Source organism: Xiphias gladius, chromosome 9 (genome assembly GCF_016859285.1).
Source record: "Xiphias gladius isolate SHS-SW01 ecotype Sanya breed wild chromosome 9, ASM1685928v1, whole genome shotgun sequence".
Classification (NCBI taxonomy): domain Eukaryota; kingdom Metazoa; phylum Chordata; class Actinopteri; order Istiophoriformes; family Xiphiidae; genus Xiphias; species Xiphias gladius.
Window position 1 is genome coordinate 15,179,161 of NC_053408.1, and position 24,038 is coordinate 15,203,198.

At 41.6% G+C, this 24,038-nt stretch overlaps 3 protein-coding genes across 5 annotated transcripts; 1 reads left to right on the top strand and 2 right to left on the bottom strand.

The window, feature by feature from the left end:
- The first annotated feature begins 8 nt into the window (after window positions 1-8).
- Window positions 9-6,504, top strand: tmem235b (transmembrane protein 235b). Its single transcript, XM_040135529.1, has 4 exons — window positions 9-463; window positions 618-698; window positions 853-990; window positions 5,776-6,504. The coding sequence occupies exons 1-4, from the start codon at window positions 286-288 to the stop codon at window positions 6,003-6,005; spliced, it is 627 nt and encodes a 208-aa protein (XP_039991463.1). The 5' UTR covers window positions 9-285; the 3' UTR covers window positions 6,006-6,504.
- Window positions 6,505-7,547: 1,043 nt separating this feature from the next.
- LOC120794442 (uncharacterized protein C16orf52 homolog B-like) lies at window positions 7,548-16,669 on the bottom strand. 2 transcript variants are annotated; one of them, XM_040135530.1, is made up of 4 exons: window positions 15,971-16,669; window positions 11,435-11,511; window positions 9,603-9,815; window positions 7,548-9,000 (listed from the first exon to the last, which is right to left on the bottom strand). In XM_040135530.1, the coding sequence occupies exons 1-4, from the start codon at window positions 16,048-16,050 to the stop codon at window positions 8,816-8,818; spliced, it is 555 nt and encodes a 184-aa protein (XP_039991464.1). In that variant the 5' UTR covers window positions 16,051-16,669; the 3' UTR covers window positions 7,548-8,815. The 2 variants fall into 2 exon arrangements, with proteins under 2 accessions (XP_039991464.1, XP_039991465.1); XM_040135531.1 differs by lacking the exon at window positions 11,435-11,511.
- Window positions 16,670-17,364: 695 nt separating this feature from the next.
- On the bottom strand, window positions 17,365-23,459 carry LOC120794439 (cytochrome b-c1 complex subunit 2, mitochondrial). Of its 2 annotated transcripts, none has more exons than XM_040135528.1 (14): window positions 23,333-23,459; window positions 21,984-22,070; window positions 21,363-21,512; window positions 20,831-20,895; window positions 20,693-20,749; window positions 20,203-20,327; window positions 19,525-19,622; window positions 19,378-19,435; window positions 19,194-19,289; window positions 18,901-19,100; window positions 18,668-18,748; window positions 18,502-18,578; window positions 17,919-18,072; window positions 17,365-17,733 (listed from the first exon to the last, which is right to left on the bottom strand). In XM_040135528.1, exons 1-14 carry the CDS (start codon window positions 23,363-23,365, stop codon window positions 17,650-17,652), a joined length of 1,365 nt encoding a protein of 454 aa, XP_039991462.1. In that variant the 5' UTR covers window positions 23,366-23,459; the 3' UTR covers window positions 17,365-17,649. The 2 variants fall into 2 exon arrangements, with proteins under 2 accessions (XP_039991462.1, XP_039991461.1); XM_040135527.1 differs by lacking the exon at window positions 21,984-22,070 and adding an exon at window positions 21,847-21,948 and having other exon boundaries at window positions 23,333-23,447.
- Window positions 23,460-24,038: the final 579 nt, after the last annotated feature.

Here is a 24,038-nt window from a genome sequence, read left to right on the forward strand (position 1 = left end):
CAGTCAGAAGCTGCTACTGTTCACTCGGGCTGTTCTCGTCCTAACGCATCTCCGTGACTTAATTCTCTCACTGACGGATAAGTAGATCTCCACCTCCATTCTGCGGAGCTTGCTCACCTGCCTCGACGGGAAAGCTTCTGGATAACCTCAGCGGTGATCTGACACAGACGAACACACTGTGGGTTCTCTCATGAGCGGTTGAATCGGTTGAAAGACTTGATCGGCAGCATCACCACGGCCAAAGCCATCACCGTTACAAGTGAATTTATCCTCCGTCCGAACAGGATGATGGTCACCTTTGGTTCTGTGGTGATCACCGCCGGCATCTGTGGTATCCTGAGCTTCGCTTTTTTGGCGACTTCCCTCGGAACCGAGTTCTGGTACATCATAGAGATGAATCCTATGAACATGAGCGACTTTGAGGACATGAGCTCCCACTCGGGACTGTGGAGTATAAACGAAGGTAGGCTACTATTTCTCCATAACTTTATTTCATGATTGAGATTTCATGGCCTTTGCAGTTTGATTTTTTTTTTTTTTTTTTGAGAGTGATGGAGTGAAGTAGCAGGTCTGTGTGTAACTTAGTTCTTCTTTCCCATTTGAATTGTAACATCCAGGTGGGAAGATAACCGCAGACTCTATTGACTCTTTCAAAGCTAACTACTCCAGGTACTCCGAGACTGAGCTGCACATGCTGAGTAAGTCTCTCCTCTTCCAGCTTTGATGAAACCCTGTGCTCATCATCAAAACATACTCTGCTAATGAAGTTGCATAGTCCAGACAGCAACAGATGTTCCATAATCCGTGTGTGTGTGTGTGTGTGTGTGTGTGTGTGTGTGTGTGTGTACACAGACATGCACAGTGCGATAGTGGTGATGCTTCCCCTCAGCCTGGTCCTTGTGCTGTTTGGTGGCATCTGCGGGTTGGTCAGCTCCCTGGCCCAGAGCCCTGTCCTCCTCACCAGTACGGCCGCCTACTTCTTCATCTGCAGTAAGTTCAGGTTCAGTTCCTTCACTCGCTGGAGTGACAGTTGTCGCTGTAGCCATCTTCAGCTGAAGTGGAGGGCAAAGATTGCAGCAGCCCAGCTGTTTTACCTCAGTGTCTGCTTGTAGGTGACCTCGTTAACTTTATGAGATCACTGCTGTGTATGAAAATGGAAAAAACACTCCACTGTAGAGGTTTTTTTCAAGCTTACACTGGTACTTTAGCAGCCTTTCAAGACAGATCCATTAAACAAAATCCACTGTGGCACTCATGCACCAAGATCAATCATTAATACTCGTATACCCATTACTACTGGCAATACTTAAAAGAGCTTAAAAAGACAAGAGTATGGAGTTCCCATCTAAACAGTATGGGCAATTCAGTGTTGCAACTACTGTGCCTTTGTTTTCTATCCAGCGGTGGGTAAAACATTGAAATTACACAGTGTGGCCACTAAGTTGTAGGAGATGGTGATGATGTGAAAAATGACAGAATATATCACAGTGAGTGCGAGAGAGTGGTCCGCACCAACACAATTCTGCTTTGGATCATTTACCTTCAACGTTAAATTAAGCAAGAACCAGTAGGTGCTGGTATAAACGAAAGAAGAGTCGATGGTCCCAACACATGTCGATGATCATTTCACTCAAATGGCTGTGTGCGTTGAGGAACAGGATTCCTCGGGAGTCAACACTGTCTCTGTGCAAGTTTAGTGGCAGTGCTACTCATGCATGGAAAATTACTCCCACTGCTATAAAAATTTAGAAGAGACATAGGGTTTGAAACACAAAAATCTTTAATACACCGATTGTATTACAAAAGAGAGTGCGAAACACTAGAAAGCCGCGGAGGGCTTTGTGGGCCATGTATGTGGTGGGAGTATGGCAGTAAGGCAGGGCCATGTGGTTAATGCGAGCAGACGGGAGCACTTTATGCGTGGGACTGAAATTGACCTCAGTTATAGTTACAGAACTCATGTGGCCAAAGGGATTAAAGTTTATTACCACTCAAGACTGTCTGTTTTATTTGGCCATATTGGTTAAGTACGCATGATTGGGCAGGTGTGTGTGTGTGTGTGTGTGTGTTTCGGTGGGTGTCTAGCTGCTCTTGCCTGTGTTGCGTCAGAAGCGCTTCATCCTGTACTTCGTCAGATGGGTTATGAGAGCGGTTATCGGTCTGTGGGGAGGCACAACGGTGAAGCTAAATTGCTTTGGAAACAACTGCAACCCAAATTTGTGTCTGTGTAACGTTCTGTATTCATTTCATACTGTCTACAATTTCACATTGTTTGTTTGAGACAGTTGAGGATAATACTTGTCAAGTCCTCTCGAAACAAAAAAAATTATAAATGCCGATTATAAAATGTACGCTGGACAACTAAACAGACAAGGGACATACTGTGTGTCTTTTAGAAGTTGTATATAAAAGAAAATAGTTGGGGAATCATTGTCATGATATATGTTTTTATATCGAAGCACATCACAATATAGCAAAATTACACATTAAATGATAAATTGATGTTCAGTGCAGTAAACTCTGTCCAGCTGTTGTGTGTTACATTATTTCAAAATTCCTCAAATTCAACAAATACCTTTTTTGGTGTTAATTATAATTTGTTTGGAAGCACTACTTTTTTTTTTTTGCAAAAGAAGTCTTTAGAACAATGATATGATATGTTCATATTGTAACAACACTCTTACACTAAAACTAAAGGATGATATTGAAATTAACAATATTAGAATATTTGTTCTAATATTAGAATAATAGTGTTAAAAACTATGTATTAAATACTATACAGTATCTATAAGTGAAAAGTCTGTTTTTGCTGTCATTTCATGAAAGAAGCTTCTCAGCTAATGTGCTACTGCTCTGATTGACAAACATGCCACAGGAGACTCGAGAGCTGATTGATTCATTTCAGACAAATCCAGTATAGGTATTCTACTGGTGTACGGCATAAAATCTGATTGGCTTTTAGACTGTACTTTTAATAGTTGTCGATTCTGAGCCAGTGCTCAACCAACATGAATGTTTTACTGCTTCACGTGGTAAAACATAAAACTGATGTAACTTCTTACCGTCTTTCATTATTCAAATGGATGAGTTCCCATCGCAGCACTTCTCACGCTGACACGTTTACCTTGAAGAGCTGTCTGGGCTGAAGCTGAGGAAACCAGCATCCATTAAGACACCACTAATTTAAAAGAGCTGACAGAAAACGTTGCTAACTTGATACGAAGAAAAAAAAAGAAGCTGTGCCTAACAAGATTAAGACAACAGTCCAAATATTGCAGCTGCCGTGCAACACGTTAACCTAATTATCTGTTCCAAGTGGAGGTCGTAATAAGAGCAAGCGGAATATAGTTAACGGAGCTGGATTAATCGTCATTCTTGTTGCTTTTGGTGTGTGTTTTGACTCTGTGTCACGAAGTAGACTGAATAAGCCGTGTGTCAGGAAAACAAAAAAAGAGAGACATGTAGCCGGTACAGTCAAATAGCAATTGTTTTTTGCAAAATAAATAAATAAATGAAAAATCATGTCACAGCTAAAACTGTACACAACTGCTTGTGTGAAGATGTCATATGATTTATAAACAAGAATAACAATAATCCCACCTATTCTATTTCCGCTCCATCTAAGCTACCTCACACCTGACCTGATAATTATTGAACTGTCAAGGAAATCTTGTAAATTTGTTTACTGGGAGAGTTAGATTATCGCAAGCGGTGTCAACGCGATTATGATAATCTGGATATTTAGAGTAATCAAGTTATTCGTCCGTGCATACACGTAGTACCTGGGCATCTGGCAGAGCTCTCCCCTCTGGATCTCTCGGAGGCTGCCCTGCCAACGCCTTATGACCTCCCTGAAGAGGACCTTGTGATAGATAAACATATAATTAAAAAAGACTTTTTATAGTCTCCCTTTAATAAGCAGCACATGGTGTGTGTGTGTGGGGGTGGAATGGAATAAAGGCTTGAATTAGATTAGAGTCATCTTGTGAACTTGTTGACTGTCCGACTTTTAAAATATCCCACCCTCCCTCCGAGCCAGGCATTTCTTTCTTTTTGGGATCTTTGTTGTCCCCCAAATTTGTTTGTTGTTCAGCCTTCTGCTGTTCTTAAAATTATGTTAAAATTATGTTTCTATTCTAGATTTCAGTTACATTCTGGAGCAAGTATTTTTTTTTAAATGTAATTCCTGAGCATTTTCAGTGTGCGCATGTATATGCAGTATGTCCGTATATATACAGTAAATATATAATATAAACACAAAGACAACACACACACACACACAGTTGATAAAATGAATTCTCTGTTAATTGCTTTGTTCTAATGTTCCTCACCAACCATTAAACAACCCAATGAGAATTTGTCTGGGCTCCCTGCTCCTTGCAGGGGCTGTGCTTCTCTTGTCATTCATTTTCAGTGACTGACATTCTGAGGAAGGTTTCCTCTGAAACGAGAAGTGCTGGTTGAAAACCAACTAATGTTTTTGACAAAAACAGAAATACATAATGTGATGTCATTAATATTGTGTAAAACGCTGCTCTTGTCTATATTCCAGTACCTGGAACATAAACATATCTGACGATATATTATATTTGACGATGATGCTGCTAAAGGAAAAGTCAGGGGACCACTAAAGGTTTTTGTTTTGTTTCAGTCTACGCCAAAACAGTGGACTTTCCAACTGATTAGCATTTGTATCTGTAGAGCCTCGCCACTAGCCTGGCTAAAGAGGCCGGATCCCAAGCTGACGTCCTGCTTCTTTGCTTGACTGCCTGAAAAAAAAAAAAAGTCCAAATGCAAAGATATTAATTTTCCTATTATAGGAAATAATAGGAAAATGCTAGCTCTTGTAGTAGTAGTCCTTTCTGCATATACAATATGTGAGGCAGTTTCCTTATTTTTCTCTCTCTACAAGTCGTGTTTCTCTGATTCTCTGCTCTCCACGGTGAACTGCATAAAAATGAGACATCAGATGCAGCTTCCTCATCATTTTGCAAACTCGTAGCACCTTGGGGTGTAATCATAATAAAACGATTATTAGTCCCACCCTGGGTAGCCTCTGAGCTCCACTTGCATCCCCTTAAAACCAGTAGCAAGCCGTCAAACTTAAGAGGGTTTCCAATGGCAACACTCTGAAACTTGTTAGGACTGTGTGTGTGTGTATGTGCGCCTGCCTGCCTCAGTCTAGTCTCGGTTGACTGAGATGTTGTTTCAGACGACAACACATGCATCAGTGTATTTCCTGTGTCTCACAAAATGAGATTTTGCGCAGCTAATGGCGTGATGTTATTGTTGGTTTTATTGATGAGCTGTCAGCACAGAGCTCTGACTAGCACGAATTTCCACTTTATAATTGCTGGAGTATGATGCCAGCTTGTGCAGGGTTCCTGCCTTAAAAAGTCTTGAGTGTTTGTACCTTAAATCATAAATATATGTAAAAATTTTTTTTCAATCAATAGAAGGCCTTGATTGTACTCAGCTCAACTCTTTACGTCCTGCGGAAGCCACTTGGATGAAGATTTTTATGAAATAAAGCACCAAATTTAAAATGAAGACTTTGAACAGCATTGTTTGACCTGACAAGATAATGAATAAATAAAATTCAGCCTCTGTGATGTCTTAGTTTAAAACAAAATTATCGTCTCCACCAAAACATACAAGTTTTTTGTCCCTGATTTTCATGAATCAAAATCTTAATGTCCAGCTGCATACCCAGCACTGATTTAATATTTTTTCTGTGTATGTGTGTGTGTGTGTGTAATGGATCTCTGTCTCCAGGTATGTTGACCCTGTGTGGCGTGAGCCTCTACATCATCTACTCATACCAGGCCCTGGCAGAGACCGAGAGGCTGGTGGGGCCTGAAGGCCTGGCCTACGTCCGTACCTCCTTCGGCTGGTCTCTGGGTATGGCCTGGCTCTCCTACGGCCTGGAGCTCCTCACTGGTGCTCTGCTGCTCATAGCTGCTCGAATGGCCAAGCTGCAGCACAGCAGTCCCTCCATGGCCTGACGCAAGCCTTCACAGTGGATCCGACACGTTCAGGAAGGGCACTGAACTATACTGAGCTGTATATGAACGTGGGAGAAAGTAGAGTCGGGTATGTTGCTGCCTTAGAACAAGGTAACAAACAATACCTGTACAATATTAAGGCTTTGACAAAAATACAGAGGTTGAATCAAAGATGACTTGGGTTGTTTTAAAAAGAGTGATCTACTAGTTTAATGTCCTTAAATCTGCTTCAGACTGGAGATCGACTTTCTAGTGATTTACAGTAAGTGAAGTGAGGTAGTTGGCTTTGAGTTAAATTTGTCCAATTGCGCCCTCTTGTGGTGAAATGCCTCCCTGTGTCCTCTGTCCACAACCATGCCGATTTTCACACAGTAGTCATTTAATCTTTGCCAAACTAAATGGACGAGCTCACAATTTAAGGTCATTTCATGTTATGTTAAATATATCGATACATTTTTATTCTCCAGATATTTCACATGGCACGTTGTCTGTATTTGTAATCATGCAGATTAATTTGATGTTTGGTGTGTTTGTTTGTTTTGAATGTATACAGTGTTACAACACCAAAGGCTAAACCTAAAAGCGTTGCATATATATATATATTATTCATGTGACAGCAGTTTAAAAATCTTACACTACTGTAGCACTTTCCTTGTCTGTATTTTGAGGCCATGGGTCTTTTTGAGCCACTTTATTCTCCAAGTCCCAGCTGTTTGCCATGTTCCCTCAGTACTCTGGGTACGATGCACGACAGTGTCTGTGTCATAGTGTTTTTTCTTGGCAACTAAATTAAATCTGTTTTAATTAGAAGTTTAGTTTTTCATACAGTTGATATGTCACGTTGGTATGAAATTACTCATAATTAACTTGAATGGCAGATTCTGTTTTGATGTTTATGAACAAAGTAGATACACTTAGACCAACATATTTTCAGAACTTCAAATAGCAGCACTTGTGATAGGGTGATTTGGTTCAGGGGGTCAGAGACGGTTATTAGATACTTGACTTTTTGCCGCTTTAGTGGGCAGAGTGGGACTTGACCTTAAACACACGACTGGATTCCCGCTGCTGTCGCCCACAGCTGAAAGGTGGGTGTCAGACGCTGCTCTAAACCCGCTCTGCCTCACTGCAAATCCACATTAAATGTAAAAGCAACTGCAGAAAAACTGAAGAGATTGGTTTTGGCCATCAGATAAACTTCACCTGTTTCCAAAAATGGAAACAAGCATTGTTTTTGTTTTTTTTAGCTCTGTCACACCGCACCTTATTATGCATTTTCGCTGCTGAATGCTTTTGCACCCTTGTTAGTTGTATTTTATTTTTTATTGTTAATTGTATTTAACACTTCATAATGCTTATATTGCTTTGATTCTTTACTTTTCATTGCTGATATTTTCATTCCTGTCTTATTTATTCTTTGTAATTCTTTGTGAGTCTGAGATACAAATGCACCGTTTGAGGTTGACGCTATTGCAATTTCCTTGTGCTTGCACAATGACGAAGCTCTTGAATCGTGAATCTTCTTTGCTTAGTAAATAATTACAGCATTACGATTTTTCAAGACAAATACCTTGTTAAAACAAATTGGTGAGACAATCGGTGCTCCAATGAGTCATTTTTAATGAGATGAGATCTCCCATGCTCATTCACGAACATCACAGTGCTTCTAGAAAAATGACACAGACTGGCTGTCCATTTATGCAGACATGAAGTAGGCATCAATGTCCCAGCTGTATAAAACAAACTCGTCATAGATTCAGTCATTTCTTGATACAGTGTTTAAACAACAGGAAATGCTCATTACGGTGAATAATACATTCACTACATCACTAAAAATAGCAAAGCTGTAACAGAGAGACCTGTTGTAGACAGTCTTTCTCTGGTGCTCACCGCTGATCCTAACTGTTGAAGCTTTAGTTTAGTTCCACATGAGAAAAAAGTTTGACTGACAGGGTTTTGAATGTTGACCAACACCAATCCTTTTAGACACATCATGCTCATTAGCCCATTTTATATCCTAGTTTCACATGTGCAGAATTTCAGATTTGATCCCATGAAACTAAAAACTTCATCTAGAACTCCTCAACAATATAGTAGTTATTTTAAGGTTAACAGCTCTTTAAGGCAAAGTGATCCACCAAACACATTAACGGCAGGGAAACTCTGGGATACATTAGGCCTCATAATAAAAGATACCTTTACAAGAGACGTAACTGAACAATTAAACAAATAAATAAAATGTGCCAAGAAAATGAAACTTCATTGTATATATTACAGATTGTTCCATGTGGCCTCGGTCAGGGAAGAACCTCCATCGTTATGGAGGTGACTGGGCGATATTTGGCGCTTTGGCCAGCGTCAGGCCCGACTTCTCTCGACATGTGCATCTTGGTTGGCGGGATGAGAAGAGCAAAGCTTATTTGTCATCTGTCGTGAAGTCTTACGATGATGGATAATACCGCATGGCCCGTTTTCATCATGTTTTTTAATATTCTCCTGTCTGCTCACCACTTCACACTCACTGTTCAGGACGGAAGAAAATGAGGGCCATTTCTGAGCTTCCTGCACCTGCTCACTAAATGAACAAGCAGATGGACGGATAGATCGCACCTATTTCGGCTCTAGTTACAAGCATCGTGATAGTTCATCCAAAAAGGAAAAAAACACAATCGGGTGCTTCTCAGTTCTGTTGTACTTCTGCGATACTTCCAACCCTGGCACAGCAGAGCCAGTGCTCGTTAAATGTTGTCTCCAGTGGTGGTGTTTCTCAAAAGATACAAAAAAAAAAAAAAAAAGAGGAGGAGGGTATGTCAGCCCGGCAAGCAGACCTTCCCAGCAAACAGCAGACCCACAATGGTGAAGAATATGGACAGGACGAAGAGTACGTAGGAGGAGCCCACCACTGTGTTGTTGGGCAGCTTATATGGCTGTCCTCCAACCTCGTCGATGTAGAAGCCCATTGGGAATATGAGAGCAGCCATGCAGAACAGGACCACTGTGGCAGAGGAAAAACGGGAGAGAAAGAGAAGAGCATTAACAATCCCTCTAGAGCACTGACTACCAACCAGGGGCACTTTTACCCAAGGGTACAAATAGCTATCTAAATGTAATGGATGAATGGTGAAATAGCCAAAGCCATTGGATAAACGATGGAAAGCTTTCTTGAGAAGAAACGCTGAATTCTGGTGTCAAGGTAAGCTCTGTTTCTCTCTCAGGAGATTCTCCAGAGGCATCTTACTTTGACTGGCATTTTATAAACTCTAATGGGCGGTTTTGCCTTGAGACGCAGTCATTTTCTGGCCTCGGCGTGGTGCTTCACAGCTAGAAATGTCTTCTAAATTGCTCTCAACCTCAAGTCTGTCCTTAATCCTCGAGTGTCATTTGCGAAAAGAGAGGAAAATCATTTATGTCCATATACAATGTGGAAATTATACTGCATGGACATGGAGGTGAATTTCATGTGAAAATTGTTCAAAATGTTCAAAATGGAAGCTATCGAATCATATCCCACTCGTCAATAAGCATCTACTGCATGTGTGTGACTACAACATAGAGACAGCTGGTTGTGATGACAGATGATGACAGGTGAACACCCACTCCCTGTGAAGGCGATCCACCGGGCGCATCGGGTGGCATCGCGGTGCCAGTGTGACATCACCAGTAGACCGCAGGTGACGCTGAGGGAGACGATGCCCAGTATGATGAAGAAGAGCGTGGTGATCCACTCTGGGGGCAGCTGCGGCGGGATGCAGGTACGGTCCCGACCGTGGATGGTCTGGCACTGCCGGACCAGACCCACGGTCACAGAGCCTGGATGGAGATAGATAGAGGAGGGGGTTGGTTAAAGTTAAAGAAAACTCGCTCTTGTTTCGTATCGCAAACCAAACTCAGACAATAATCAAACGTATGCTATGGAAAGAACTCAGTTGTGTCTTGAGTAGCACACACACACACGCAAACACCAGCGTCTGGTAAATACAGAATATGCGGATTAACCAGTGTTAGTGTATAACGATTCTTACAGGTGACTCAACACCACTGATCTGAGAGTGCGACCTCGGCTGTTGGTCAGCACTATACCTCCACCTGCACCACGGGAATCACCCAGATGACTTCCAAGCGGGTGTTGGAGACAAAGAGCTGACAAAAGAGGCATGGTCAAGGGAGGTGGACTGAGCACAGGCAGAAAACGTGACAACGCTTGATTATCAGGATCAGACACTGTTCCACAGACCGAGAGAGGTCCCCAGAAATCTCAGTGTGCCTTTGCTCCCGCTTATCTGAGCCTGAGCACAATGGTTACCCTGTCAGTGGCCTGTCCACTGGAGCTACTCATGAATCCCTCTTTGGATTAGAGAGATTCTGATCTCCCACCACATATCGCTGGCTGCTCCAGCTGACATTCCTGTGGTAGCTGACTTGAAAGGGAGCAGATTTGTGCGTCATTTTTCACAAACTGGTGCAGTTCCATGAGGACAAAAGATTCCCCTCTGAATAAAGCCGGTTGTGGTGAACTGCCACAGTTTTTCACAGCTGCCACGGACATGCACTTCATTACACAGATTTTATGACCGTCTTGTGTCTGAATAAGCACGCGAGTCACTTCAACGTGAAAGTTGCGACGACAGTCTCTCAGGTCAGACCTTGTAACATGTCCATGTCAATTTCAATGCAGCTCAAGTCCAAATTAAAAATCATCAGACTCCCACAAAGGCTACAGCAAGTAAAACATGCACAGGGAGAAATTAAATAAAATGTCTTCATCTTTAAACAATGTTTTAAGCTGAACCAAGAGCAGTTTGAAGGCAGAAAGGCAAGGTTTCAAAAAACCTGTTTTACCTGTGTATTACTAACCTTAAACCTATATTAAAAAAAACAAAAACATTTTCACAATCAGCTTCTTACTATAGGTGACGAGGTCCCACATCTACACATAATATTCCACCTAAGGATTTTTTTTCCTGAACTTCATGTTTCATTGTTGCTTATTTAGTCACTACTCTTTAATGTTATAGAAAAATACTTGGGATTTAAAAATCAGTAACTAAAACATCATTCCTGATGGTATTTTAGCCAGTGCAAAATTACAGAGTGGCTCAAAATGATTATACACTACAGTCTGCTGCACATTAAATCCATTATATGAAAAACAGCTTATAGCACACCTGTAGCTGACGTCTGTTTCACAGCAGCATATGACAATTTGTCCATTTGTTGACTCTAGCTTTAAGACATGATGACCTCCCACAAGTCTGTCCGATTCCTCATAATGACTGTGAACCTGTTGGTATGGAAACGGGCAGCATTCGACACCCACCCCCCCGATTCAGTGTTTCACACCTGACGTCAAACAGGGTTGAGGGTTCTGGCGTGACCCACTAAAGCATCACTGAGAGAACTGAGACAGAATGAAGGGATGAAAGACCCACCATCCGATGGCAAGTCATCTGATGTCCTCTTGTGTCCCAAAGCCTGGAGGGTGCTGTGATGTTTGGTTGGAGGGTTTCTACATGTAACACACAAACACACAGACACACACACTTGGAGCCCAACAGAGACAGCATCTGCTCAACTCTCATCCAAAATGACTGCATAGGAATCCACGCAGCATCGAGCCATAATGAAATAACAGCAAAATGAAATCCTCCCACACATTCATTTATGCTCCTGTCTCCCTTCATTTTCTTTCTTTCCCAGAATTATCTTCGGCAAGCAAGTAGTTTCTAGCAAGCAGACAAAGAAGAAAGGGGAACTTTATACACTTTATGGATTTATTTGGAGCAATTTAAACCCGGTGAGTGTAGAATTAACGTAATTGTCAAGAAGGCAAAAATTATAAGCAACCAATATCACAAAGAGTGCAGGCAAAACACAGGGAAGCTCTGAAACGTCTTTGAATCAGGAGGAAAATTATATAAAATAGAATAGAACCTGCTATTTAAAGCCATTAAGACCCCTGAATTTACATTTAAATCATTCAGTATTTTGCTATATATGTGTAAAAACGTGTTGGAGTGAAATTATGTAAATACACAAAACATTTCTAAATGTTATTCCTTCTCATTCTACCAGTCAACTACCACCTAGTTGGAAAAAATAAAATTATATATTATAAATATATATATATATATTATATATATATTATATATATATAATATATATATATATATATATAAAATCAGTATTATCAGTTCAAACCTTGCATTATAACTTAGTAATGAATACAAACTCTGAGTCCCAAGAAAATCCTGAAAATATTCCCCACCATCTCCAACATATTTCTCCCTTTGTATCCCTCATACCATGAAAATAAAATTAGCCTTTTAATATTCAATGTTGGCATGGAAAAGCTTCAGTTCCTGACAATGGATCACATATCATGGATAATGCTGGGTGATGACACCAGGACCAGGAATGGAAGCATCGGGCCTAAACCACATCCTCCTGCAGGCTGACCTATTCCCCCTATACACAGGATATCCTGTTCCTTCTCAACACGTCCTTTCATATCGCAGGGTGGGGGACAATGTAAGTGGTGCAGTCATTTCCCTGCATACTGGAGTCCACACCAAACCAAGCAGGTCAAGAGTCCAATCAAAATGTGTTTTTCCTCCATTCCATTATGGAAAGTGGCTTTTGTTATTACCGAAAAAATGATTCAGAGAGCAGTGATTACAAAGACTAAAGCAACAAAAATGAATGACTGGGCATGAGAGCTATGGCAGCATAAGAATATTATAAGAAGAAGTGAGAGAAGTAAATGAGATCAAATTGAACGATTAAAGTATAATGCATTTTAGGAAATTACTTACTGTAAAAGAAAAAACAAATAACTAAGAAAAAACTGGGCCTACATCAATTAATTTTACATTGTTTGAAAAAGTCTACAGATGGCTTCATTTTAGTGTGTGTGTGTTTGAAGGTTTGAAGCAGCAGGAACACGTGTTCCTGCTGCTTCAAACCTTCAAACACAGCACTGAGGCACATGCGCACACACGCACACACACCGAGTACATATGGTCACACTGGTGCGCAGTTTCTCACTCACTCACACACACACACACACACACACACACACACACACACACACACACACACACACACACAGAAACAGTACATTCATACTGACCTTGTGGTAGATAGCAAAGCGCTAGGAATGATAAAGCAGCATAGGAAAACAAATTTACAAAACAAATTTTGAACAGCAGCTGAAGTGCAGCTGTCACCAATGGTGTGATTGTACAGAAAATGATCATGATAACTACTGAGATGTAATCAAAGCGCACACTCAGAGTAAATTTGGGCTTACTGGGCATCAAGTATAAATTTATGACATTAATGTCATAAGTTTATACTTTTTTCTTCGTCTTACAGGGGTTTAAAAAAGCCTAATGAGCCAACTAAATAGATTTATCCGATTCAGGCTCCGTGCAGAGGCACACTTGGAGAGAAAATGATCCTACGTATACATGAAGCACTCGCAGCCAAAATAAAATACGTCATGACTGAGCCTGAGGAGTCTGAATACACCAGGTGGAAAACATTTCTCCCCCAGGAGGCCTTATTAAAAGTCACACATCTTCACAACACTTCCTGCCTTCAGGTAATTTCTATTCGGCTAATTAAACAGGAACAAAAGGCTTTTAGTACAGTAAGTGAGCAATTTCACACCATTGCTTACTATGAGGAACGGAAGTTAACAATCCTCAGAGAGAGAACTGCTCTGAACTGAACTCTGAAAGTCCATTTCTGGACCGTGACGACTGGGGAGACAAAGTTTTGGTGCGTTCTGGTGTGGGAGGATTTATGTACTCGGCTAGCAGCTGCAGCCTGTGTTTAATTCTGTAACAACCACTTAGCATGCCTGCTACGTGCTTATCTCTGCTCCACCGGCGCGGTGGGATGGAGGCTAACAAGAACCTCTGGCAGTTGTGCATATTCTCTAGTGGTACTGTTTGTCTGTTGCATCAGTTTCAGTCAATGTTTAACTTTGGACTTTGCATCGGAATATGACTCTATTTCAATAACCAAGGGAGGTTGACTGTAAGCAGAAGATAGCGGGATTTGGTCGACACCTGTACTCAACACTTTAATGCTAGGACTGACTGTCCTATCAATGAAATTTGGCTTCCCAGAAGTGATCATGACTGGCTGTAATACGATCATATTGGCGATAACCAAATCATTTAATTTCATCAAGAACCGCAGCTGATGACAGTGATGTCAGATGCTGTAAAACCATGTTCATCCCATCACCAGTAGCTGTAAATCAGGATTATCCATTCAGATACAATCATTTCCAAGTGGTGCATAATAATTATATTAAAAGTATTCTTTATATCATTAAATATCAATAAATAAATATCAACAAATCTAACTTGAAGTTCAGAAAATTAACCTTAATTATGATTTGTTGAGAGTTAAAGGCGAACACCACTTATTTTACACATGAAAAGAATTCATGTAGGAAAAAAAAGCAGAAATGTCTCCAGCTCAGTTCTGCTACACTGATTCCGATCATTTTCTTGACTGCTCGCTGTGAGTCTAACTATTTCAAAAGAGTGCAATGCTAAGATAAGCAGCTAATCTGCGTCATCGGGACCGCGTTGGTGTGGTTTGATAGGACTGAACTGACGGCGGCCAGGCAACATGAGCAAACATCCACACAACTGCTGTCAGATCTTGATCTAAACGTTGCTGAATCTGAAAAAGGTGCAGGAAACATGTACATTACATCACCCTTTTCCTGCTGAGTCCCACCCCAAAACACACACACACAGACAAAAAAGAAATGTCTCGTGTGAAATAACGAAAACTGCTCAAATTTTAGCAAAAAAAAAAAAAAAAAAAAAAGTGTTTTCCATGTGGGACTCAAATGCCATTTTCTCAGTCAGTAAGAAGCTGATTGAGAAATTGAGTTTTCAGTGCAATGACAGCGTTTCAGTGGCTCCTGGAGAGAAAAAAAAACCCCTGATGTCGTGGGTACCACAGCCTACCCGCTGAGCTACACACACCAGGTCCAGGGCACTTTGGTCAGTTTCGGTCTCTCTTATTGTGCCCACATAGCTGCTTGAGTCACAGCAACGGTCCTGGAAAGTCCAGCGTATTTTAAAAAGGAGTTTTACAATGTGTTGTTTTGCAATGTTGTCAAGGTCATGGGATGATGAGAAGTTAGTCAACTGCATCTACAACTGCCGTGTGGTCTTGAAGAAGTACCACAGATGCAGCATCATTTCAGCTCCTCTGAAATCCTGCGGTCGTACGCCTGCTACTGTCAACCCCAGATCTTCCCGAACCTCAGTTGAATCAGGCAGAATGAGGGTAAACGGCTTCACACGGATTCACACAAAGGCAGCGTGTGCCCACTCATTCCCAAATCTGCTGTGCCCAGTCCCTGACGTTAACTGACAGACGGAGACAATCTTGAAAGTCTACTGTCATGTGAGCATGTTACAATAAAGTGCCACAGGGGAAGGGAACTTGTGCAATTTGCTTTTCTGCTTGACTAAACCTTGGGACTTTGGTTACATTTGCTCGACTTTTGCTGGAGCTGAATTCGAGAAATATGTATATATCTTTCTTACTTGTCACTCTTTTTTAATTTATTTTTTTTTTCTTGTGCAATACCGGATACCTGGAACTCACTAGGCCAATCTGAGGGGGAAACATTTTTTTAAGGGGTTGACGACCACTGCTCTGACACACTCCACTGACTGACATACGGGATTTTTACTAAACCTCATGACTCTGTGCTGATGGTTTTCAGAAAAAGGGGGCTTATGAAACTTTGGAAAACAAAACTGAAAAAAGGAAAAAAAAGAAAATCAAGGAATAAACAACGATATTTGTTGGATGCAACAGACTTTAGATTTCGTTTCCATTTGCCCCACTGACCTCCTGTCAGTTCCCGTAAACAAGTCAAAACTGAGTGCTGGACCGGAGCGAAGTGGCCAGCAACAACCTACCGGCGGATTCTCCGGTGTTGATCCAGTCCGGGTTGGCGATGCTGGCGATGGCGAAGATGTCCGCGGCGAGGAAGAGGCATCCTGATATCACGGTGAGTTTATCCATGTCGGCGGACACGGGTGGGGGTCGGAGTTTTTGTGTGCCTCTCTCTCACCTTTCTCTGAAGGTAGACGGGACATTTAGAAGGAAGTAACCTGAACCCTCATCTCTTGTCCCGTCGTCCCGGCCACCGTTGGGGCGATGGTGTCGGGGTCGGTTAGATCCACTCTTTGTCCCCACATCTTGTTCGATCCCACGCGGCGAGACACGCAGAGAGGGGGGGGGGGGGTTCTTCAGGATATGATTTTCCTTTTTAACAGCCGATCCTGGCCCGACCTGCTGGCTCTTCTCCAGCCCAGAAGGTGAGGATCACCTACCCCTGGATGCTCCACCGCATTCCGGTGATATTTGCAAACAAGTTAAAAAAGGAAAGAAAAGGGGGGGGGAAGTGGCGAATTCACAAAAATGCTTATATCGCTGTTCAGTTCTCCAGCAGAGGAAACAGGTTCACGCATGCAGTCGACTTATTTTCAGAGTCTGCACGGAGCCCCCGATCCTCCGGACGCACGCAGACGGAAAAACCGCCCATGCTCACATCAGAGCACGTTCTGGGGCTTCAAATCTCCGCACTTTCTCGCTGTCACTCAACCCCTTTAAAAAAAAAAAAAAAAAAAAAAAAAATCCCTTGCAAGCACAGCAACTGTATTCTCTGCAAGACGATGCTTTCCTCTCTCCGTAATGGAAACTAAAATCCGGTCAGCTCGCGTCTCCATTTCTCTAGTAGGCAACTCTCGCGAGAAAAAAAAAAAAACCCGTAAATAGCCGGTGCTACTGCCACCTTCGGCATCACAGTAAATTCTGCTAGTAATCATTTAAATGAGTTGCTGAAAAGCCTCTGAGCACATTGTGCCATCAAAATTTACCCCCCCCCCCCACACGCATACAGTCAAGATCTACAAAGGGGCGCCCTTCTTTTCTATGAGCTAAAACTCAAAATTTGGGGAAAAATCTCAAAAGGTCCACATACTCGCTCTCTCTGGAGCTTTTAACTTTATTGTTCGGCCCTCATCAGCGGACTGAGTTTGCTCAGTTGCAGTGAAGATGTAGGTATTTAAAGTACCCACGATTTTTTGAGCATTTCTTGGACTTCTGGGAATCCATGCTTCCTCGACAGTTCATTCTTATTTAGTCTGATTTGGTCGAAAGCTCCAGAACAAGCGAGTAAGTGGACCTTGAGGCGAGACAGTTTTGTCAGCTGCTTGTTTCCAAGGTTGTAAATAAACCATCGAGCTAAAAACGTACACATTCCATAGCCTCACTACACCAGAAACAACAACAACAAAACACTTAGAACTCTATAAGGTAGATAGAATTTATTCATTATTTTACATCAGCTATACAGTTAACGTGGACAGATGAGTGGAGCACGACATTGTGATGCGCCAGATCACCATCACCTGAAAATATACGGCTACAACACCCATAAATACCCAGTGGTGTTAAGACATTATATCTCTCAGAACAACTGCATTGCAACAGATGATGATGACCTCTGGTGTTTGTTTTCGTCTAAATGTGGAGGGGACAAAATTTGCTTTGCCTTCAGAGTTAGATGGAGTACGAGATGACGAGGAGAGCTTTAGATCTCATCCACGAAGGGTGTTTTTATGAGGTTGCCGCTGGATGCCATTGTCTTCTTTCCAGACACGAACTTCTTGGCAGCCTGAGGATAAAAAACAGAAAATACACCATTATCAACTACAAAGTGCATCTATCACTACATTACAAGAAAAATCCAGCCCATTTTATGATTAGAAACTGATTTATCTAAAATCAGTAATATATGACTATATTCCATCTTAACCATTATCACAATAACCACGCATTGACAAGAACCAAGTCTCTTACGTTGGTGACATCAGTTAAGGAGACATTGTCAATGTTTTTGGAGATTTCCTCAGGGGAGCGGTAGGACCCGTCGGCCAGAGCCTGAGTGCCCATGGCCTCCAGAAACCCCTCTGAAGTCTCCAGAGACATCAGGAACTGCCCCTTAATCTGGGCCCTGAGGAGTAAACACAGACAAGCCCAACATAAACCACAATAAGTGCAAACTAGGAGAGGAAAACATCTAACATGGATGCATTTTCTTCTGAGTGTAAAGTACGAAGGGAAAAAGGACAGCAGTTAATCTTATGACCATGCCATGTTGTTATCTGTGGTTTAGATTTGTTCTGCCTATTCTGAGGTGAAATGTTTTAATTAATCCAGTTTGGACAGAGCCAGGCTAGTTGTTTCATCCTGTTTCCAGTCTTAATACAATTACAATACAATTTTTTTTAGATTTTTTTTTTTTTAATTTTTACTGTTAACCCCATTTTGGTGGTGTTTATTGTCGACTAAAATTGAAATATAACATTTTTTTCAGTGTGTTGCTCAGCTAGACTGTATGTTAGAGAGGTGTTGTATCAAGTAGTCTATCTGCATGTCTTACTTGGCCCGAGTGAGGTCAGCAGCTGTGATTCCACCATCAGCAACAGCCTTCACCTGAGCAAGAGCGGCCTTAATCACCTGGAGAGAGGACAGAGGTCACATCAAGACATTTTACTTTTTTTTTGTGTGGTGGAAACACGCTCCTGTCATTACAACCGGGTACTCACATCACCAGCAGCTGCAGCCTGGGAGATGGTGTAGACCCCAAACAGACCAGAGTCAGAGTAGCTTGCATTGAAAGCACTGACCTGTGCAGAAAAAGAAAGAAAATGGGGGAAAAGATGTTGCAATTATGATTAACTCCTCTATAGGTGCTGCCTTAGTGTCATGTTGAGCCCAGGGAAAGCTCTGGTGTGAAAACTGTTTCACAAGTTTCTATTACAAACTGGCAACCACTCACATCAAAGGGGTCAGCAGTTACATTGGCAACCCCCTGGACCAGTTTGCTAGAGGCATTGGATCCCCTCTTGACATGTGGACCTGCTCCCAGTAACTGCTGCAGCACACCGAAGGCCAGAGCCTCGCTGGTGCCCGCTGCTGCTGACTGGCTCACCACCGCCGAGTGCACCAGACTGCTGGTGCTGGCCAGACGGATCTCACCTGAGGAGGAGACGAGACAGTGAGCAATACAGAGTGTTTAATTTTCTTTGGTTGGAAGTGTTAAAACTGTGGTACAATGGTGGCTCGGCTCACCTCCACGATACTGAGCTTTGGCTCCTGAGGTGCCAGCTCCACTGCGGATGTTGAGGAATTGCTCTCCAACTTGCTTCAGCACAGCATGGTCAGTACCTGGACGAAAGATGAGCACCATAAATTTAATGATCCTTAACACTTAGTATGTTACTTTAATCTCCACTGCCATTATCAAGTCCCTTACCGAGTCCCACAAGAGCCATTCTTGCGCTTGTGAAATTGTTCTGGACAAACTGGTGCAGCTGGAGGAAAACGCTAACATTAGAAACAGGGATGGAAAGGATATTAACACCATCAGTCTTAACAGAATAAACAGTGGAAAGGTACTCACATGTTCAGAGTGGATGTTATCAACCATGTGATCTGGGCAGTACAGAGAGTTACAGAGGGCGTTCTTGTAGGCTGCTTCATGCAGACCTTCAACCACAGCTGCAAAAAGAGAGAGAGGCCTGACCATGAACTGCAATATTCTGATGTTAAATCTAAAATTTTTGATGTCCGAAAGATTAACAAACATCTGAAAATTTTCTTCAACAATTAGATGAAAGACCTTCATGAACTACATGCCGGATAAATGCTGTAGTTTACAGCGAGGAAAAAAGTAAGGGATTGGAGCTTTGATTGTGGCACTACTTAGAAAAACGTCTTGCCTTCTAAAACAGCATCTTCTGGTTGGCTTAACCCAAATATAATAATGTAATTAAAACCCATGGGATAATACCACTTTAATTCATTAGTGAAGGACTTTTCTGACATGTACAGTCTATGACTCAGTCAAACAATAAATACAAGCTCTTTCACAACATTATGCAACAGTTACTACTTGGTAGTACCATTAATTAGGGTATGCTCTATAGCATGCAGGTGGGAATAACAACTAAGCAGTCCTATAATCAACCACTGTGGACATGTAGATCTAAAGACGTAATTTGGATGAGGTTCAAAGTCGGATTATTGCAGGCCAAATAAACAGTCTGTGTGTGTATTGCAAGGGAAATAAAGGCCCTACCTATCTGACTGCTCTGTGCAGCCTGGGCTTTGTCCATCTTCACTCTAGGTGTGAGGTCTGACACCTCCCAAGGCCGGAACTCTGGGGCTGTCGTCACATTGATCAAATACTCCATCACTGTGTCACTGCAGACCAATTAGGAAGACGGAAAAAGAAAAGAAAAAAAACACGTTAGTGATATGAAGTGAAGAGTGTGGACGGCCATTATCTTGTACTACATCCACAGAAACTCAAACCATTTCTGCAGTATAATCCACTTCTCCTGAACTAAACTGAACATTTGAATGCACAGTATGCACTAAGCCATCACTGTTTCACCAACATATGCCTGTACCACCTTTCCATTCCAGGAGCAGTGAGTACTGATACTCAAAACGTGTCTTCTCCCTGTACTACAAGTATGGGACATTTTTTAATCACAAGTCCATGTTCATTTCTAGCCGATGTGCATGTCATATAATCACAACATTGGTATTATTCAAAGACTCACATGTCATTTCTCAAGCAGTCAACAGTGTAGATCATGTTCTCCCTGGATGAAGTCACACTGCAGGGCAACACAAACATCCAGATAAGAATGTGATGCAGAGACTTGTGTAAAGTAGTTTGCTATTTTTTGGTTACAGACCTCAGGCTGCCTCCCACTGCCTCAACACCACGGCATATCTTGAAAGCTGAAGCTCCTTTTGTTGTCTGGAAAAGTACAAAATGCAAATCAGCACCAAGCTGAGACAGAAGCCAATATTCATGCTCCAGATATTAGGTACATTATCGCCCCTGTGCTCTTTAGCTACATAAATACTGTATTAAATCATTATCAGTGGTTTCATGCTGTACCAAACTCCCAATGCACAAAAATATCTAAGTACAGACACATAAAACGCTAGTCGGTCTTTAATATTACTCATATATAGCAATGGTTTTGGAAGTGGTTATAATGTTCTATACATTAACATAAAACATCCAAAGTTGCAAAGTTTTGACAGCAAAAGAGACCAGCATAACCCTGTCCATCATGCCCTGTGTGAGTTATTAAAAAAAAAAAAAAAAGCAGCTTTATTGAGTTCTGTTATTCTTGGTCAATGTTTAAGAGAGAGTGACAATAGCTATAACAGTATATTAAGACAGAGTACAACAGGCTGTGTAATGAAGTATCATACCAGGTTGGAGGCCAGCCGGAGGAGGTGGGTGACCCCCTGGTTCTCAGGGGTCTCATAACGACAGCCAGCCTTGATGAACACTCCGATCTTGGAGGCTGGGGAATAGTTCTCAAGTGAGGCGATCACCAGTCCACTGGGCAGTCTGGTCACCTGGACAGAAGGACACATACAGAGTTGTCCATGGGAGGTTTCTTCATTTCAATCAAGTAGAGACAGATATTCTGCTAAAACATGGCAACCAAAACAGAAGGTCCAATTCAGAATAAACCTCAGTTTATATTTTAAAGTGTCACCTAAGATAATTTGGACATTCAGTTAGAGGATTTTACATTTTATATTCAGCATAATATGAGAAGAGACAAATAGTTAGTGTTTTCTATAACCAACTCATATCTTCATGCTCAGACCCCAAACCAAACTCTCTGGTGCAAGCCAACCCCACACAGGTCCCCTGCACAGCGACCCTTATCACCTCCCAACATACATGGACATCCTGGTAGGAGTGGGCAGCCCCTGGAGAGAGCTTGAGACCCGCCAGGGGCTGGGCAAGGGACTGGCCTGTTCTGGCAGCCGCATAAAACCGTCTCTGTGGAGAAGAAAGAGAAGTCAACCAACACTGACCTGCACATCCTGCGGCTGAAACTTAACGTGTTCGGCAGCCCCAGTGAACTCCACCTTACGGGCAGCCTGTGCAGCATAAAGCCTTGTCTGGAAAAACAGAGAACATGGGAAGGTGGGACATTACAACTAATGGGTTGCTGGCTTGCTGACTGCTGCAAGGGCAATGTGAGAAGAAAGTATATCAGACGCATGAAAGACTTTGAAATGATGCGATCCATGGCTTTAGATTTTCTGGACATGAAGAAATAGCTTTGTCATTTTCAAAACAAAGCCAATTCTTCATTTTGTTACAATTATTACAGTAGGGCATACATAAAACTGATGTTGTAGTAACTAGTTCTTAACTTATTTCAAATAGCTGTGAAAATAATCTCATCACATGGTTTAGTAACTGTTCTGGAGCTTTCAGCTACATCATCTGGTCTTCATAATCAGGTGGCGGTTTCCCAGGATTAGAGGTCCTTTAAGTGCTTAGAAAAATGGAAATTTGAACGACAACTGGGCAAATTCCATCTGCTGATGAAGATCATGTGACATGATCAAAAGCTTCAGAGCAGCTACTAAATGGACCTTGTGGTCTTTTAAGCTACGTGATAGCCTACAATATTACCTCCTGTGTAGGGCCCCTTACAGCAAATGCAAAACAAGTTAAAACATTCTTTGTAGATCTATAGTAGTATTCCAGTAAGCACATTAAAAGCCATTAAATTGTTCTACAGATTTATAACAAATCACCAAGAATTTGTTCAAAATATATATATATTTTTAAAGTTTTTTAAAAATGCAGAGCTCTGGTGGTTTGGCTGAGATTATGCTTTCTCCCCACATGACTTCAGCTTTGTTACAACAGAAAGCACTATTTTTCTTTTAGTTAATTTAGTTATATGTTGAAAATACAAGTATCAACTACTGCACATCATTAAAGCGGACTATCATAGCTAATAGAAATGTAAGGTGAGTGAGCCGCATTACCTGTGAAAGGGATGACGCTAAACCAAGTCCACACAAACATGAAGCTAGCTTTCACTGCTCTTAAATGATGAGCAGCTTGAGTTATCAGTTTTGTAGGCCCTTGGTTGAGTGAATTGGGTTTAACATTAGTTTACGAGCATTACGACTGGACCTTTAGTGATGTACCGTTATCGGTCGGTTTATTGCTGGTTGAACTCAAGAGTCGTGTCAGACTTCAGCTGACCGCTTCCTCCTCCGCTCTGCGTCGCAGCTTGTGCGGACACGACCCTGAATTTTTACACCTACCCACAATCACGCAAAGAGTGACACGGACAGCTGCTGCGTCTACAACTGTCCTGACACATAAATTCCATAGGATAGGTTTATTGAGACCTTACCGATAGCTGACTGATTCCCCGAATCCCCTTCATCTCCCTTCTCTCCTTCAGTCAGGACGATAAAGCAATATGGCCGGCTTCAAAGTGCCCTACCCAGAATGCCCAGCGTGTTCCTTGCTTGCAAAAGTACCACGGAGCCAATGAGAACGCGCCCTCTGTTGCCTTGGAGTCGAAAAGAGCGTCACCAACCACATATATTTCATATATATTACTACAAGTATATGTAACTAATGCATTATTCATGTAAAAATGTGCTTGTCCAATCATTAAAAACAATAAAAGAACCGTCCTTTCTTTATTTTACAGCTAAATTGTTCCTTTTTCACAGGTCACAACAATTTGAATATATTTCTTAGTAGTATGTCATTGGAGTGAAGTGTCCTTTAAAGTTTTACACACATTTTATCTTGTAACAAACATTCTCAAAAAATTCAAGATTGATATAAATACATTATACTCTGCCTCGATTGCACAACTGTATTGTATTTGTTTATTTTCACATTCTCATTATTTCTTCTGCACTGTGCTGTTTACTCCCCCTGGAATTTTGCTCTTAGGATTGTATTATTTTTATTGGGGAAATATATATTTTTACATATTTATGTATAATAAATATAACAAATATTATAAATAATAAATAATATAATTTTCTGCATTGTAAAAACATATGGATATATTAAAAACTTCTAAAAGTGAAATACCTACT

Coding starts and splice junctions, on each gene's coding strand:
- tmem235b (XM_040135529.1), top strand. CDS start 286: ATGATGGTCACCTTTGGTTCTGTGGTGATCACCGCCGGCATCTGTGGT. Junction 699..852: donor GACTGAGCTGCACATGCTGA/GTAAGTCTCTCC, acceptor GTGTGTACACAG/ACATGCACAGTGCGATAGTG. Junction 991..5,775: donor CGCCTACTTCTTCATCTGCA/GTAAGTTCAGGT, acceptor CTCTGTCTCCAG/GTATGTTGACCCTGTGTGGC.
- LOC120794442 (XM_040135530.1), bottom strand. CDS start 16,050: ATGCCTCTTCCTCGCCGCGGACATCTTCGCCATCGCCAGCATCGCCAA. Junction 11,512..15,970: donor CAACACCGGAGAATCCGCCG/GTAGGTTGTTGC, acceptor TGTTACATGTAG/AAACCCTCCAACCAAACATC. Junction 9,001..9,602: donor GTGGATCGCCTTCACAGGGA/GTGGGTGTTCAC, acceptor CCTCTGCCACAG/TGGTCCTGTTCTGCATGGCT.
- LOC120794439 (XM_040135527.1), bottom strand. CDS start 23,365: ATGAAGGGGATTCGGGGAATCAGTCAGCTATCG. Junction 20,750..20,830: donor GCAGTGGGAGGCAGCCTGAG/GTCTGTAACCAA, acceptor GTTGCCCTGCAG/TGTGACTTCATCCAGGGAGA. Junction 19,436..19,524: donor ATAACATCCACTCTGAACAT/GTGAGTACCTTT, acceptor GTTTTCCTCCAG/CTGCACCAGTTTGTCCAGAA.